This window comes from Temnothorax nylanderi, unplaced genomic scaffold (assembly GCF_030848795.1).
Source record: "Temnothorax nylanderi isolate EJ_2023f unplaced genomic scaffold, tnyl_v1.0 TNYL_tig0068_pilon, whole genome shotgun sequence".
NCBI lineage: Eukaryota > Metazoa > Arthropoda > Insecta > Hymenoptera > Formicidae > Temnothorax > Temnothorax nylanderi.
In genome coordinates, this window is record NW_027249130.1 from 670,166 (window position 1) to 684,038 (window position 13,873).

At 38.5% G+C, this 13,873-nt stretch overlaps 1 protein-coding gene across 1 annotated transcript in view; it reads left to right on the top strand.

Annotated features, from left to right (window-relative positions):
- Positions 1–12,076, top strand: part of Ddr (discoidin domain-containing receptor 2) — a 182,987-nt gene extending 170,911 nt beyond the window's left edge. Inside the window, exons 17-19 of the mRNA XM_071708469.1 lie at positions 958–1,099; positions 5,407–5,556; positions 6,349–12,076. Of these exons, the coding sequence (XP_071564570.1) occupies positions 958–1,099; positions 5,407–5,556; positions 6,349–6,510 (454 nt within the window). The 3' untranslated portion in view covers positions 6,511–12,076. The remainder of the gene's footprint in view (positions 1–957; positions 1,100–5,406; positions 5,557–6,348) is intronic.
- The last annotated feature ends 1,797 nt before the right edge of the window (positions 12,077–13,873 follow it).

Consider the following 13,873-nt stretch of genomic DNA (forward strand, 5'->3'; position numbering starts at 1 on the left):
AGCATGATTGCATTTGAATGCCCGGGGAGAACAAGAAAAAGGTCGATGAGCAAGATTTTTACGGCGGCAGAAGTGGAAAAACTTGCAAACCGGCAAATCAGGAAGAGTGCGCAGACGTTGACAACCGGTGTGAAACCCACCGGTGCGCGTAAAATAAAAGCGTCGTGTGGCAGCTACTAAACCGTCCCCTCGTCGCCCCACGAATCACCCCTTTACCGTGGAGCGCGATAAACGACGAGGTTTACGCGCAAATCAGCGCGAAACTTGGAACGACCGCCGTTTTCGACATGCTCGCAATGAACCTACCCGTGAGCTGCTTAAACGCCGAGGTTCCACCAGCTCGCAAACAAGGAACGATTTTGCGCATCAGCCGCCCACAGCCGTCGTATTTTAATGAAGAAATTTATCTGTTAATTATTGAAGAGCTTATTCTCTAATATTTCACCTCTTTTATTTTCCTTAATTATTTTACAATGCATCTTTGTCTTGATATATGTACTGTATTGAAAGGCAAAATATATTTATAACTTATGTATATAAAATTAAAGTAAAAAATATTAATTTAAAATCTTTTTTCAACTATACGAGGAAAAAAATCATAAACTGAAAAACTAGTGTTTATAGTTATATGCTCGTACGCTATTTCGATAAACTACTCTGTTTGTTTTTGATACGGCTGCCACGTGCAGCATATAAAAAATAGAACGCACAAACACATATTCATTTAGCCGGTATACTCGATACGAGCCGAATATTGCATAGTTGTGCAGTTAGAGATCTCATGGCCAGCGTTAATAAAAAGAATGGAAGTGTTAATTTGATTTTAAAAAAAGTAATTCTATTGTTTTCCAGTTCAAAATTCGCGAAATGGAAATATTTCGAGATAGGTTACATAGCGGGATGACAAAGGGGCTTCACGGAAATTAAGGGACGAACTTTTTTTTTAATGTTTTTCAGGAATTGCATCGTGTGTCGCGGATGCACGATTAAGGTATCTGATTTGGGCAGCGGACGGAGCGCATACGCGGCGGATTACTTCCGTGTCGAAGGACGTCCTCCGTTACCAATTCGATGGATGCCATGGGAATCGATGTTAATGGTGAGTGTACAATAAATGCTTATATTGTACATTTAAACAATATATATTTTATAACTTCGTTTTTCTTCCTTTCTCTCTTTCTCTCTCTCTTTTTCTCACGGATATTTTTCGGCATCAGGAGATTTAGCGCTCGTGCGGCATAGCTTTCCGCGTGTGCGCTTTTTCCGGAAGCTTCCGATTTAGACGGGCGCTCGCGCGTTAGCGGCAATAAAGATCGGCGATGCGAAAGTTCGATAGAATTATAAATAAATAAAAAAAAAGAGAGAAAGAGAGAGGATAAATCAAATTGGCGCAAACGACTTTCGCTCGTAAACGAGCGAAATAGAAATAGGGGGACAAAACGGGGACGCGCGTCGGGTCGTTTTGATTTCACTCCATGCATGGGTGGGACGCGTCGCGTCGTTTTGACGAACTACGGCTACGCATCCACGCGATGAAATTCGGTCTCGCTCGGACGCGTACTTTTTTTCCATTGTTTTTCGCATCCGGAAGTAAAAACCCCCCATCCTCCATTACATATCGCGCGCCGCCCAAAGTCGAGGTTATTTTTTCACTATCCGTCATAAATGCATATCGCGGTTAAGGTACTGCAATGAAGAAGTATCTCTTATAGATTTAAGCTCTTATAGATAAAAGCGTTAGGTGAAAATTCCGACGCATGGATCGTCAAAGATCTGTGTATTATAAAATAAACGGTAAAATGCATTTTGTTGCCAATGAGATTATACGTATGATACATCGCCGATATTTCCATCTTTGAAACCAATTATGCAATTTAATCGGTATTTGATACCAAGCCATGTACGATAAAATTGATTTAGAACGGTAATTGATTATTCTTCTTGTTAATTTGTTCTTCCCGTTACGTAAAATGAATTGCATTAGAGATCCCCGTTCGACTCTTGGGAAATAAAGACGTTTCGAAGTTTGTTATTTATAAAAGATTAAGAATAATTCCCGTAATATAAAGCTTAATTCCCGTTATTTCTGAATGGAAATTAAGTTTTACGTTTCATTTAATATACGTTGCCTTTAATTTCTCGATTATCGCCGCCAATGTCGAACTGTCGATCCGCGAAACCGCTCGACATCAGGCCGATAGAGCTGTCTGCGGTCACGTTGGTATTAGCGAATTGAGCTTGCCCCATTGCAAGCGCGCGATACGCGTCATTGAGCTATAAAAGTGCCGGAGAAAATATGCGATACGCGTTTGGAAATTCATTTTCGATGTTGAGCGGCTTTTTCGGCTTAACCGCTCGACAATCCAAACACAATCGTTCCGCTTCGCGGGCTACGCGTAGTCGAACATGGGCTGTTTCCGCTGGCGTTACAACGTGGACGACGAATGGAAGATACTCGCGTTTACTTTACGCGAAAATTCGGAAAAAATATGTGCCAACTGGGACCCCAACGGAAGGAGCGAGGTTTTTTATACCGGCTCGCTTGAAAGCGTTTACGAGTGCGCTGTGTCAGTGGAGTAATCGCCCTATAGTCAAAACACCGCGCTATAGTCGGACACTATGGCGGTCGGATAATATAATATTGTAGTATATTTAATAATAACACAATTATAATAGTATATTTATGTGATTGACCATTTTGATCACATAAAATATAAGATATCAGTAATCTAAAAGACATCAATTCGAAAATGTAAAAATTATATAAAGCGACTTGAATGCGAAATTTCATTTATTGGAAAATTTAATGAACTGACTGAAAATCTTTAAATATTGAATTATTTAATCATGTGAAGATTTAGAAATATAAAAAATAAGGATTTATTAAACCTGGATGTTTAATAGTGCAAGATTTCAGAAGTATATATCTTTGTGAGACCATATTATGTAAAGATAAAAAGGATTTGATAAACTGTTAACAAAATTTTTTTAAAAATTATAAAGTCATTATTATCCTTTTATATATTCTTTTAACTTGTCTAATATATACGTATGTTTACGATTGAGTATCTTTTCGTCTGATAAATTAATTATACATCAAAAATATTAATTTAATTTTAGTACCTATTAACTATGCATAGATATTATATTGATAGTATATTATTCTTTGTCGACATTTACGGAAATAGTATATTTATTGTGCCTGCGTGTGTGTAATGGCAAATTAATATCAAAATGGTGATTCGACAAAACAGAGAAATGAGGCTGGGAAATATAGTATTGAATAGCTAGTTGGCTTCGTCATTTCAAACTGACTGCGCTATTAATGTTTCATTATTGCCCATCATTTATCCAACTTCCGCCATTGTGCCGCGCTAATGAAACGATCCCGCTCCTACGCGCGAAATATCGCTTCAAAAATTATCCAGGATTATCGTCGATTTAATGGTTTCATATCGATCTTGCGATCATGGTGATCGTTCTTCATAAGAGGAATCATTCGACAATCGCGCATCACCGAGTTTGTTAAATCGCGGTGCGACCATGTTTAATTTTCTGTTTTCCAGAATATTTATGGGAGTATAAAATAAAACGGCATTTTTAAATAGAAAAACAATTTATATTACATATAGGCTATATTGATACTTTTTCACTTCGTTTTTTCTATTATATCAAATGACGTTTGCCTTATACACCGGTATACGTACCAACATTAATTTATTGTTGTTACTTGTTTATTGCTTGTACATAGATCGTTATTTATCGCATGCACGTTATTTAGTTCCAACAATTGAATTAATGTACAAGTAATGATGCGCACGTAATTTTGTATCGCGCACTTCATAAATAATCGAATCATGTCTTAAGATCCTCCTGAACATGCGCGAACTACAAACTCTGCACGCATATGCAATCTTCCCAGCGTACTACCGGCAGCAGAGATTATGTAATTTAAGTACCTAAGTCGAGGTAATTTCGCATCAAGTACACAATCGTTTATCATAAATCGATCTAAAATTACGATGTTATTGCACAGCAAAGCCTTTCTCTTTTTTATTAATATTCTACTTTTATATCATTCTGCCCATGGCTTTTTCGATAAGTAATTCTAAATGTTTATTTTCACGATCGAGCTTATTATAAATTTTCTCAACAGTAAATATATAGTTCTTTCTATAATTAATACTAACTTTTTCACCCGCGCTTCGCGCAGGCTCAAAGCTCTTCCTTCTTTTCCCCGAATAGTAATATTTATTAATTTTTTTTTTTTAAGAGACTTTTTTAGACAATTTTGTATGAGGGCCTCTTTTTATTTTTTTTATTTTTCTTTATTTTCTCATATTAATTTATTCTTTATTGACACCATCCCCGAAAAATTAGACAAATTTTGGTATCGGTTTCCAGAAAATCGGTCCATTAATGAATGAGTAGTTCGCGATCAGACAGACAGACAGACAGACAGACAGACAGACAGACAGACAGACAGACAGACAGACAGACAGACAGACAGACAGACAGACATTAGAAAAATTTTGGAATCGGTTTCCCAAAAAATCGGTAATGATGCGGTTCTCAAAATACGTCTACGGTCTAAGTTAGAGTATCATGAGATAGTATACCAAATTTAGTTGTTCTAATTTGAAAACTGTACATTTGCATAGCGGACAAACATACATACATACATTCATTTATATATATATAGAGATATATAGAATACATTAATTTTCTATACTCTTCCTCAGAAAACGTTAATGGTTGTATAAATCGCAACGCTGATATTAATTAAAACTTGTAGCTACTAAAGCTTTTATATAACTTGCCGTTAATATTTTATCGTACAATTATTTTGCTTGACGGGTCATACGCATGCCAACGGGAGCGGAAGGTACATCCAACCACGTCAATGTGAGGAAAAGAGTAAAATCGTGTAACTGCTTTATGGCGTTCCGCGAAGCTTGGGCTTAACTGAGTTACCCGGTTGAACTTTGGGAAACTCGAAGGCGCATACAGTTTCCATAAATTACTCCTTCACGCTCAAACATTAGGTTTCCGCGTCGAGCAAGTCGGGCTTTTAATTATTTTTGCGGCTTACCGAAAACGAGTATTAACTTAAATGTGTGTATTAAAAAAATATATACTTGGGTGTCGCAATGTTATATTTTCTTAATAAGCAACCTTTACACAAACGTACACAAGTGCGATGTGTAAGAAAAATTATTCTTGAATAATTCAACTTGATATAATACATTTCAAGTGTATTGCACCGTGAAAACAAACTTATCCAATTATATCAGAATGTTCAACAAATTCCAAGTGTTCTTAAGCTGCGAATAAAATCTGTCGGAGCTAACGAACATAGCGAGCGAACTTTCATAAACTTTTTGGGATTGTGTTTACATTATACAGGGAAGGCACACGTGCAAGGGCGACGTCTGGGCGTTTGCCGTCACGCTGTGGGAAATTCTGACGTTCGCGCGCGAGCAGCCCTTTGAGGAGTTTCCGGATCATCGAATAGTGGAGAACGCGACTTACTTTTATCAAGAGGATGAGCGAAGGGTAAGTGCACGGGAGTAATTCTTCGACTTCTTTCCCTCATTGTGTCCGACGTACTTAATATAATGAGCGTAGGTACTCAGTTACTTGATTTCGCGTTGAGTGCCTCGCGAAGCTTTCAGGGCTTTGAACGCCGCTATTTATTTCGTCTTTCAGACTTCTGATTACCTTACTCCGTAGGTTCTTACTGCACCTTTTTTCCCTCTTTTTTTTCTGCGTAACTTCTTTCAAGAGTAGTCTGTGGACTATGCTGTTTCTCCGAGACTAGGACCGTAGGACAATTAATGTCGTTGAAAAAGCAGGTTTAATAAACGCGCACATGTCGAACATGTAATTACAAAAGTAGGTCGCGAGAGTTTCCATGAAAATGGCAGAACTACTTGCTTAGTAATTCATATAATGTAATAAATATTGCGTCGTACTCGAGCGCCCGTCGCGCGCTCATTTCCCCAACGTCGAGAGGGTACTTGAAACATGCGCACTGTAAGAATTGTTATTCCGCTCTCTCGGTTTTGTAGACCATTAATATTTACGAACGATTAATTGCAAAAACAAATATTGCGATTAATTACGAGCGCAAAATATTTTTATTATATTTGTACCCGTTTATTTCGGTAATACCGCGTTAAATAATGAGATTATTGTTAAAATTAGATCGCGAGAGCAATCTGCTTTTCATTTTGGCACGATGCGAAAATATATCAACACATTTTCTATGTATTATACATAAAATGTTCAGTTCGCGATGTATATAATTGATGACGCTAGAATCGACTTGCGCTTATTTTTACACAGATGATACTACCGCTGCCAAAGAACTGTCCTAAAGAGATCTACGATCTGATGCGCGAGTGTTGGCAGAGGAACGACGTCGACCGACCAAACTTTCGCGAGATCCATCTGTTCCTGCAACGAAAAAATCTCGGTTACAAGCCCGGTGAGTCGAACGACACCTGATATAGAGAACTGGAAGGCTGGAACCTCATCCGGCTTTCTATGATCGGCGAGTTAAACGGCAATTGGTGGAACTGCCCTTCATCGACCAAGTTAGACCAAGTCAGACCAAGTTAGTACTTAGGGTGACGATACGTAAATCGGCTATAAACGAGCATGAATTGTTCGTGCGGCATGGTCGGATGCGTTCACAGTGTCGATGAATAACTATATTGTACGATGGCACTTACGAAGATGTTAGGAATCTACGAGCTGATCGCTCCAAGAACTTTCCACGGTTCACGACATTAATATCACATTTTTTTTGGCCGTTGACATACATCGTTGTGAATAGCGCTGTGAATTTAATCGATAACTGGTATAAACCGCACAAATCACCGACGCCGTAGCGTCCGTGTGGAAACTACAAAGACATTATCTATACAAAATTTACTTTTTTAATTATTTCTTTGCGCGAATCAAAACTGCAGACTGTTATCGCTGCAAATGGACATCTGTCTCACCGAGATACGCATAATCTAAGAATGCGCAATGCTTGACAATAGCGATAGATTATTAATTTTATAAGCACACTATTTTTTAATCTGCGAGATATTAAATTTTGTATAGATCATTTGATTGACATATCATTGGAAATTTGTGATTATTATATTACACGCTTAATTAACGTGATAGCTACTCGATCTTCCGACTTGTTCTCTCGTGCAACTTCTTTTCTCGTTTCTCTTTTCTTTCTTTGCTCATTATTCTTATATCAATCTACAGAAGTTACGGATTGACGGATAGTCCGAGCGATAATGATACCGAGTATCCACGACATCGAGTATCCACGTCCGTGCAATCGAAATCGATAGATTATGATTTTGATCCGTGGCATTCGATACGAAATGGAACGTCACTAGTGCTGGCAATATGAGGGGAGCACGTTCGATAAATCGCACATACGCTGTTCCGAAATTGATACTGTCAGCAAACAAGCTTATGATATTCCCGCCGTAACGGCACTCGTGTCACGTTCTGGGATATACGTGGATCGGGCTCGAAAATCGCGCGTTCTACGTAACATTTCCACCGACGAATAACGTAGTCATTTCTGAACTCCGATCCTTGAAATGAAAAAAAGTGGACCTTTAGATCGGAGTCTCGCCGACTTTTACGTGGGATTACGTTATTTGTTCTCGGGTTTTTTATATGTCGGTTTCATAAACGTGTTCACGAAAAAGAAATTTGTTTTTCTAAAAAAGACTAGATCTATATACACGTATACATATGCCATTTTTAAGACAATTAAGCGCGTTGTTGTTTTTAGGAAAGCAAAATCTACGAGCGTATACGACCGAATCGATCACAATATTAATCAATGTGTTTCCCGCGACAAAACTACTTATACCCTTTGCTCCGTTTTATTTTTCAACCTATCGAGAAGACAAATGTAAAGACAGGCTAATTATCGTTCATCCAACCGTTTAATTGCACGACCAATATCCTTCCCTCCAATTCACTCGGACGACGATTTCTCTCGTTAACTTTTTAATTGAACACTCGCCACAGCGGCGCGCAGAAAGAATTATACGAACGTCGCTTCAAGGAGCTTATCAATGCACAAAAAAATTTATGAAATGGGTTAAGAGGAACAGTTCTGTAAAATTAATCATTGCGCCGTACGGGAAGCATTTTTCGCGAAGAGTACGGGAAAAGGAGTACTCTTAAGCCGCGCGTTAAGTCTGCGTTAAGTTCTCTTAAACTACTCTTAAGCTTAAGATGCGCTTAGCCAAAGTGCATAAATGTTTGACAATACCATTAGAGGTTGCAGTATAAATTCATATAAAGTGTGTAAAGAATGTTGAAGGATTAATCGACAATGTAAATTATTAGATCATTCTATAAGACCGGCATTCTATTGGCGGTCGTATCGCATAATCGTTTTAGGGTTGTTAGCTCTATCGATACACAAAACTTCTCTCGTGCCCCGTTGCTCGACTTTCGGCAAGAGCCGTAATATGTCGGATATATCGTGATTCTAGATGGGGAAAACAGGAGTACATGTGACCTGATGTTAAGTTTATAGTATGGAATAGAGATGGGCGATTTACCCGGTAAATGTTTCTGCTGCATTTGATATGCATAAAAATTCGATCGGCTCTCCAAACAATCTATATAGACTATAAACGTTTGATATAATCCGCTTAACTATATATATTATGTATACATGCTTTCTTTTGACGATCAAATTTATGAGGTCATCATTTATTCTTTGGACTTTTGTCCCCCTACTCGACCTGATACACATATCCCAACAGTAAAATACATTTCCAGGTAAATGGCTGTCGTTAGTATGAAATACTGAAAGACTTATATACTTGTTAGAATGGTTCTGTACGTATATAGCGAAAGGAAAACAATAGTTGTGCGAAACGCGACGAGAGATATTCCGTGACGTCCAAAAACTTGTACGTCGCGTAAATCCCGATACGTTGTTCTAGGTACCTAGCCTCGCGCAGGCTAAAAAAAACTCATGCTCGTGATCTGTAAGGTAATTAAAAGTAGAACATATAAGCGATGAATGTGTACGATTAAACAATTATGGAAAAGGATTCTCATTCCTTTTTTGTAACGTGTCCTTCGTGGAATTTATTCTATGATTTATATCAGAAGCGAAATCAGTTAAAAAGACTATATCTCATTGTCAGATCAATACGTGAGTCCATTAATAAATGTCCTTTTTAATTTTTTAATCTTTATATCGTTAATCTTTATATTTTCATATTTTCTATTAATGATTTTATCTGTTTCTCTTATATTTTCGTTCTCATTATTTAAACATTATCCAGATCGCTAATTAAAAATTCATTAGTTGGATCAAGATTCAAGTTTCTGTAAATTGACAACGACAAATAAACGACGGATCAAGGAAGTTTTGCACGATTTCGCTTGATTGTCGCTTGATTAATTGTGAAAATGCGAAGTCTAATATTGACATGACGTTGATGAATTAATATATAAAGGTTAAGAATATCTTAAGGACTACTGCCACGTCTGCCACTGCGTTAGCGAAACGAATATATCGAGTGATATCAATCGCGACCTTTCGATTCGAGGTTCAGCGATCAATACTTAATAAAATATCTCAATTCTTTATATACCCATGTTCAATCTTTCAAATGTATGTAATTGATACGATCGCCAGAAAATCCGTATGTGTTCGATCCTGCAGGATTCACGGGTGTATCTTTTACAGGGCCGATGTATATACATATAATCACTTGGGAGAATATATTATGTGGTGATAATTTTAGACAACTGCTTCCTGCATGATCGAACGTGTGTGACTCAAACTACATTATTGTACTTCTTCCTACAAAAAGAAATGTAAAATTAGAAACTTTCGCGTATATTTTTGTATATTTTTGTATCAGTCCTTTTAATTTACTCAAAGAGAAGGTTCAAAATCGTGGATTACATTGTTGACACTTAACGAAAGTGTAGTAAATTATTTTATATAAAAAAAATATGCTTTAAATAATGAACATATCTTTCTGATGATAGAATTATCATAATTATCATTGAAAATTCAACATATCGCATACATATCGTCGTCTCTCTTTACTTCAAAAGATGATTGATGTTAATAAATCAATTTACAACGACAGTTCTTTCTGTAGGAAGCGTTCTCCTTGATGTTCAGAGAAAAAACCGTAAGTGTGAAAATTATTATAGATTATTACGTAATCGAATCGACTCCGCCGACTATTTATTCTCAACATAGCGATAATCTATTAAGCGGACGGAAGAGAACACTTTGTACAATTTTTAATAATGAAAAAAACCTTAACTGTTGTAAATGCATCGACTCTGGGATCTCGCCATTATACGTTTCTTCCAACGAGTGCATCGGCGAAGTGGTCGAAAGTGGATCAGGCCGCAGAATTGAGAAATTCCATCCACTGCAGAAGCCTCCTTAAATCACGCACAGTGATATTACATAAACTTGATATACAGCGTAATTATTAAGATACGTTAAATAATAAACGAAGATAAGCAGGACTTGTAGTAAAGTGAGAGAAGAAACGTTTGCAAAATTTATACAATGAGATTTTATATACCGTCTCGAAAACTGCCCGACGTCGCTTAATCGCCTAATACGTATAACACAATTCAATGCCATCGACCAATATATGTCGAGGAAGACAATATCGCGAGATGCGCTTCGGCAGTGGTACGAAATACGATTCAATGAGAAAAGAACTTTACCATTTCTCCGGCGAACGAAAAAGATTTACACAATTTATTCGGGCATCGCTCGAGCGTATCCACCGTTCGCTCTGGAGTCTGATTTTCGTTGAACAACGCATTCTCTCTTTTACCAGCTCAAACGAGCTCTATTTTTCATGCGTACGCAGCCAATGGCAGCGGCCCGATCGCGCACTCGCCTCTCGCCGTTAGACGCAAACAAAAGTCGAAACTCGGACGCTCCCCGAGTACACGCGGATTCCGCGTTTGCCGATGGAATTTAATATCTGCTGCCTTCGTTACGAAACACACGGCCATCGCTTTTTTTCCCCACCCTTTTCCCCACTCGTTCGCCTCATCCCTCACTATTCATTCTTCGCGCTCGTTTCTCAATGCGATCGAGGAGGTATCGGCCGGAGAGAGAGACACGATCTTTTGCTTAAAATACATACGATAGAATCGAACGAGATGGAACAGCAGTGTTCGGGACACAAATCGAATTAAATTCCTGCATTTCGCGTATAACATCGCTGTTGTTCGGATGCATCGCATGCCAATTTGGGAATTCTTTGATTTCCAGGTAGCCACACTGACATACTCGCGTGAGTGAAATAAAATATGTATGAGAAAATTTGATGATTGACTCTTTGTTAAAAATATTCTGTATAACAAAAGAAAATCTGTATTACATCTGTGTATCGCGTAAAATTTAATAATATAGAAAAATTAATGTTTCACAAGTTTCTACGATTTTATTTTCAAAATATTCGCGTAAGCGTGATCTGGCTTCTGATTTCTCAAAATCTCAAGTTATTCGAGACGATATAAACATTGCGATATATATAAAGAGATGCTTTTATTGATTTCGTGTAGAGAACCCGACATATATCTCCAGTTCGCATTCGTCTATCATATTACCGTTGTCTGTAGTAATTTAAGTAAAAAGCGTGCGTTCACTCTGTCTCTCCCTCTCTTCCTCTCCCTCCCTCTCTCTCTCGCGCGCGCGCGCGCGCGCCCACGACAGCCTTTAGACAAATAAATATCGTCGTTCCAGGCTGCTAGACATGCACGGCGAAACGGCACACGCCAATCTCTGCGTGCAAATATAAACGGCGAAATGGGTTGTAAATAAGCAGACTGCGCACGGCGGGTCACTAGTATAAAGCCAGTTATCTATTGTTATCGGCGGACATATTGACTACTGTACGCGATCAGACGTACCCTTCCCCGGCTGTCTCCTTCCTCCCTTGCGATCCTGTATAAATGTCACGCATCTGTATTTAATACGTTTGTACATAGCGATTCGTTTTCAATAAATATTCAACGCTTTGATTTCTGGTCCGGCTTGTAGATTCTTTTGCCACACACCACAACCCGATACTCACCCTGATATACAGAACGAGAATACGAGAAACCAAGGTAAGTACATTAGTCATAATGGTGTTTCCGCTTTCAAGATGGCTTTAAGTTATCTTGTCAGATATACGCGCGATAATATCGGGCAAGAAAGCTAGGTACTACCTTCTGTGTTACCACCTTCTACACGAGCGTGATAAATACATTTACCATATATGTGCACGAACAGTATGCTTTAACGATATAACTCCGCATTTTTTTCATCCTTTTAATATATCTTTTTAAGATTATTTTCACTCTAAAGAGGGTAAAAATGTAATTACATAAATTAGGTGAAGTATCTACTGCGAGTAATATTCTCAGAAATATTTCCAAAATACGTCGCTATGCTGTAAAATATATCTGCAGAGAGACGCAACCTTTCCATTATCTCGAAGTATTCGCTCTTACTTCCTCTCTTATTTCTTTTCCCTTTTCCCTTTCCGTCCTTAATTTAAACGGGCAGCACGCTCGAGTTTCTCGATTCGTCGGGACATTCTCTTTTTTTTCCCCGTGAAAACATCCTTTAATTAAGTCACTCCGATTCATTACCGTCGCACCGACTTAGGTAGGCACGAGATGCGACGCAGTTGTCGTTTCGTTAAATTCCGTTGCGAAGATTCTCTCCCATCGCAGCGTCGCGGAATTATCGAAATTCGGTACGTAGCGCCGTGATCGCTCGTCGCATTTGCGGTTCTCTCGGAATTAAAATAACACTTTCTTTCGACAAATCACTTTATTTCGGACGTAAATTGTTCAACAAATTGTGCTCGCGCCACGCGTATTGTCGAGATTGTTCGTTGAAAAATGTCCGTACTCGCTTCAAACAACTTTAAATCAATCAAACCGATTCAACGAACTCTATTGGATCAACGTCAATGGCACAATATCGCGTTTCTTTCAAACTGCGTCGGTCGCTGTATCGATGGGGGATACACGATAAATCATTACCTTTCTCTCGTGCTGCCTCGCCATCGTAAACTTTTTGCTGAGTGGTTAATGAAAACGAATTGCGTTTCGAGCCATCGACACGGCGATTCCTTGCGGCGACACGCACCGAGCGATACCGAGCCGACCGACCAAAGAGAGCCTGCCACGACACAGTGCGTGTATAATTGGATACTCCGCCATGTAGTTATTTCTACGAATAAGCCCTTATCGAGATGGCATCACGATGGATTTGCACGATGTGACTGGGCATCTGATAAGAAAACTCGCGGAAGAACGAGCGAAATAAGCGCTCCGATACCTGTATATCGCGTGTGCTTTACGACCTTTACGACCATTGAAAGCTAAGGGGCGCGGAGATGTGTGAAAGCTCACGCTGGGATCACCGCTGTTAGCCCGATGCGAAACGCTTCTTTGGAATTTTTTCCCGTCCACTCAGATTATGTACGACAGAACGCTCTTTTTCCTCCCAAGCGAGCAATTCGATCGCTTTGATGCCCGCGTGAGGTAAAGGAGCATTAATAATAATAATAATTCAGATGTGCGTATAGCACAAAAGGTTGTCTGATCGCTTTAAAATTTCTAGAATTATTCGTTATTATTATATAATATGTGTGTGTGAACTTTATTAAGTTTATTCGTTTATTGTAATTGCTACTAACAGTTGTACGTTGTACGTTAAGATTGTTAATATTTTAAATTCATATGTTTATATGTTAAAAGGCAGATCCAAACCAAGTTAAGAAGAACAAACGATTATATTATTTATAAATGAACGTAGTGAGCATTGTTC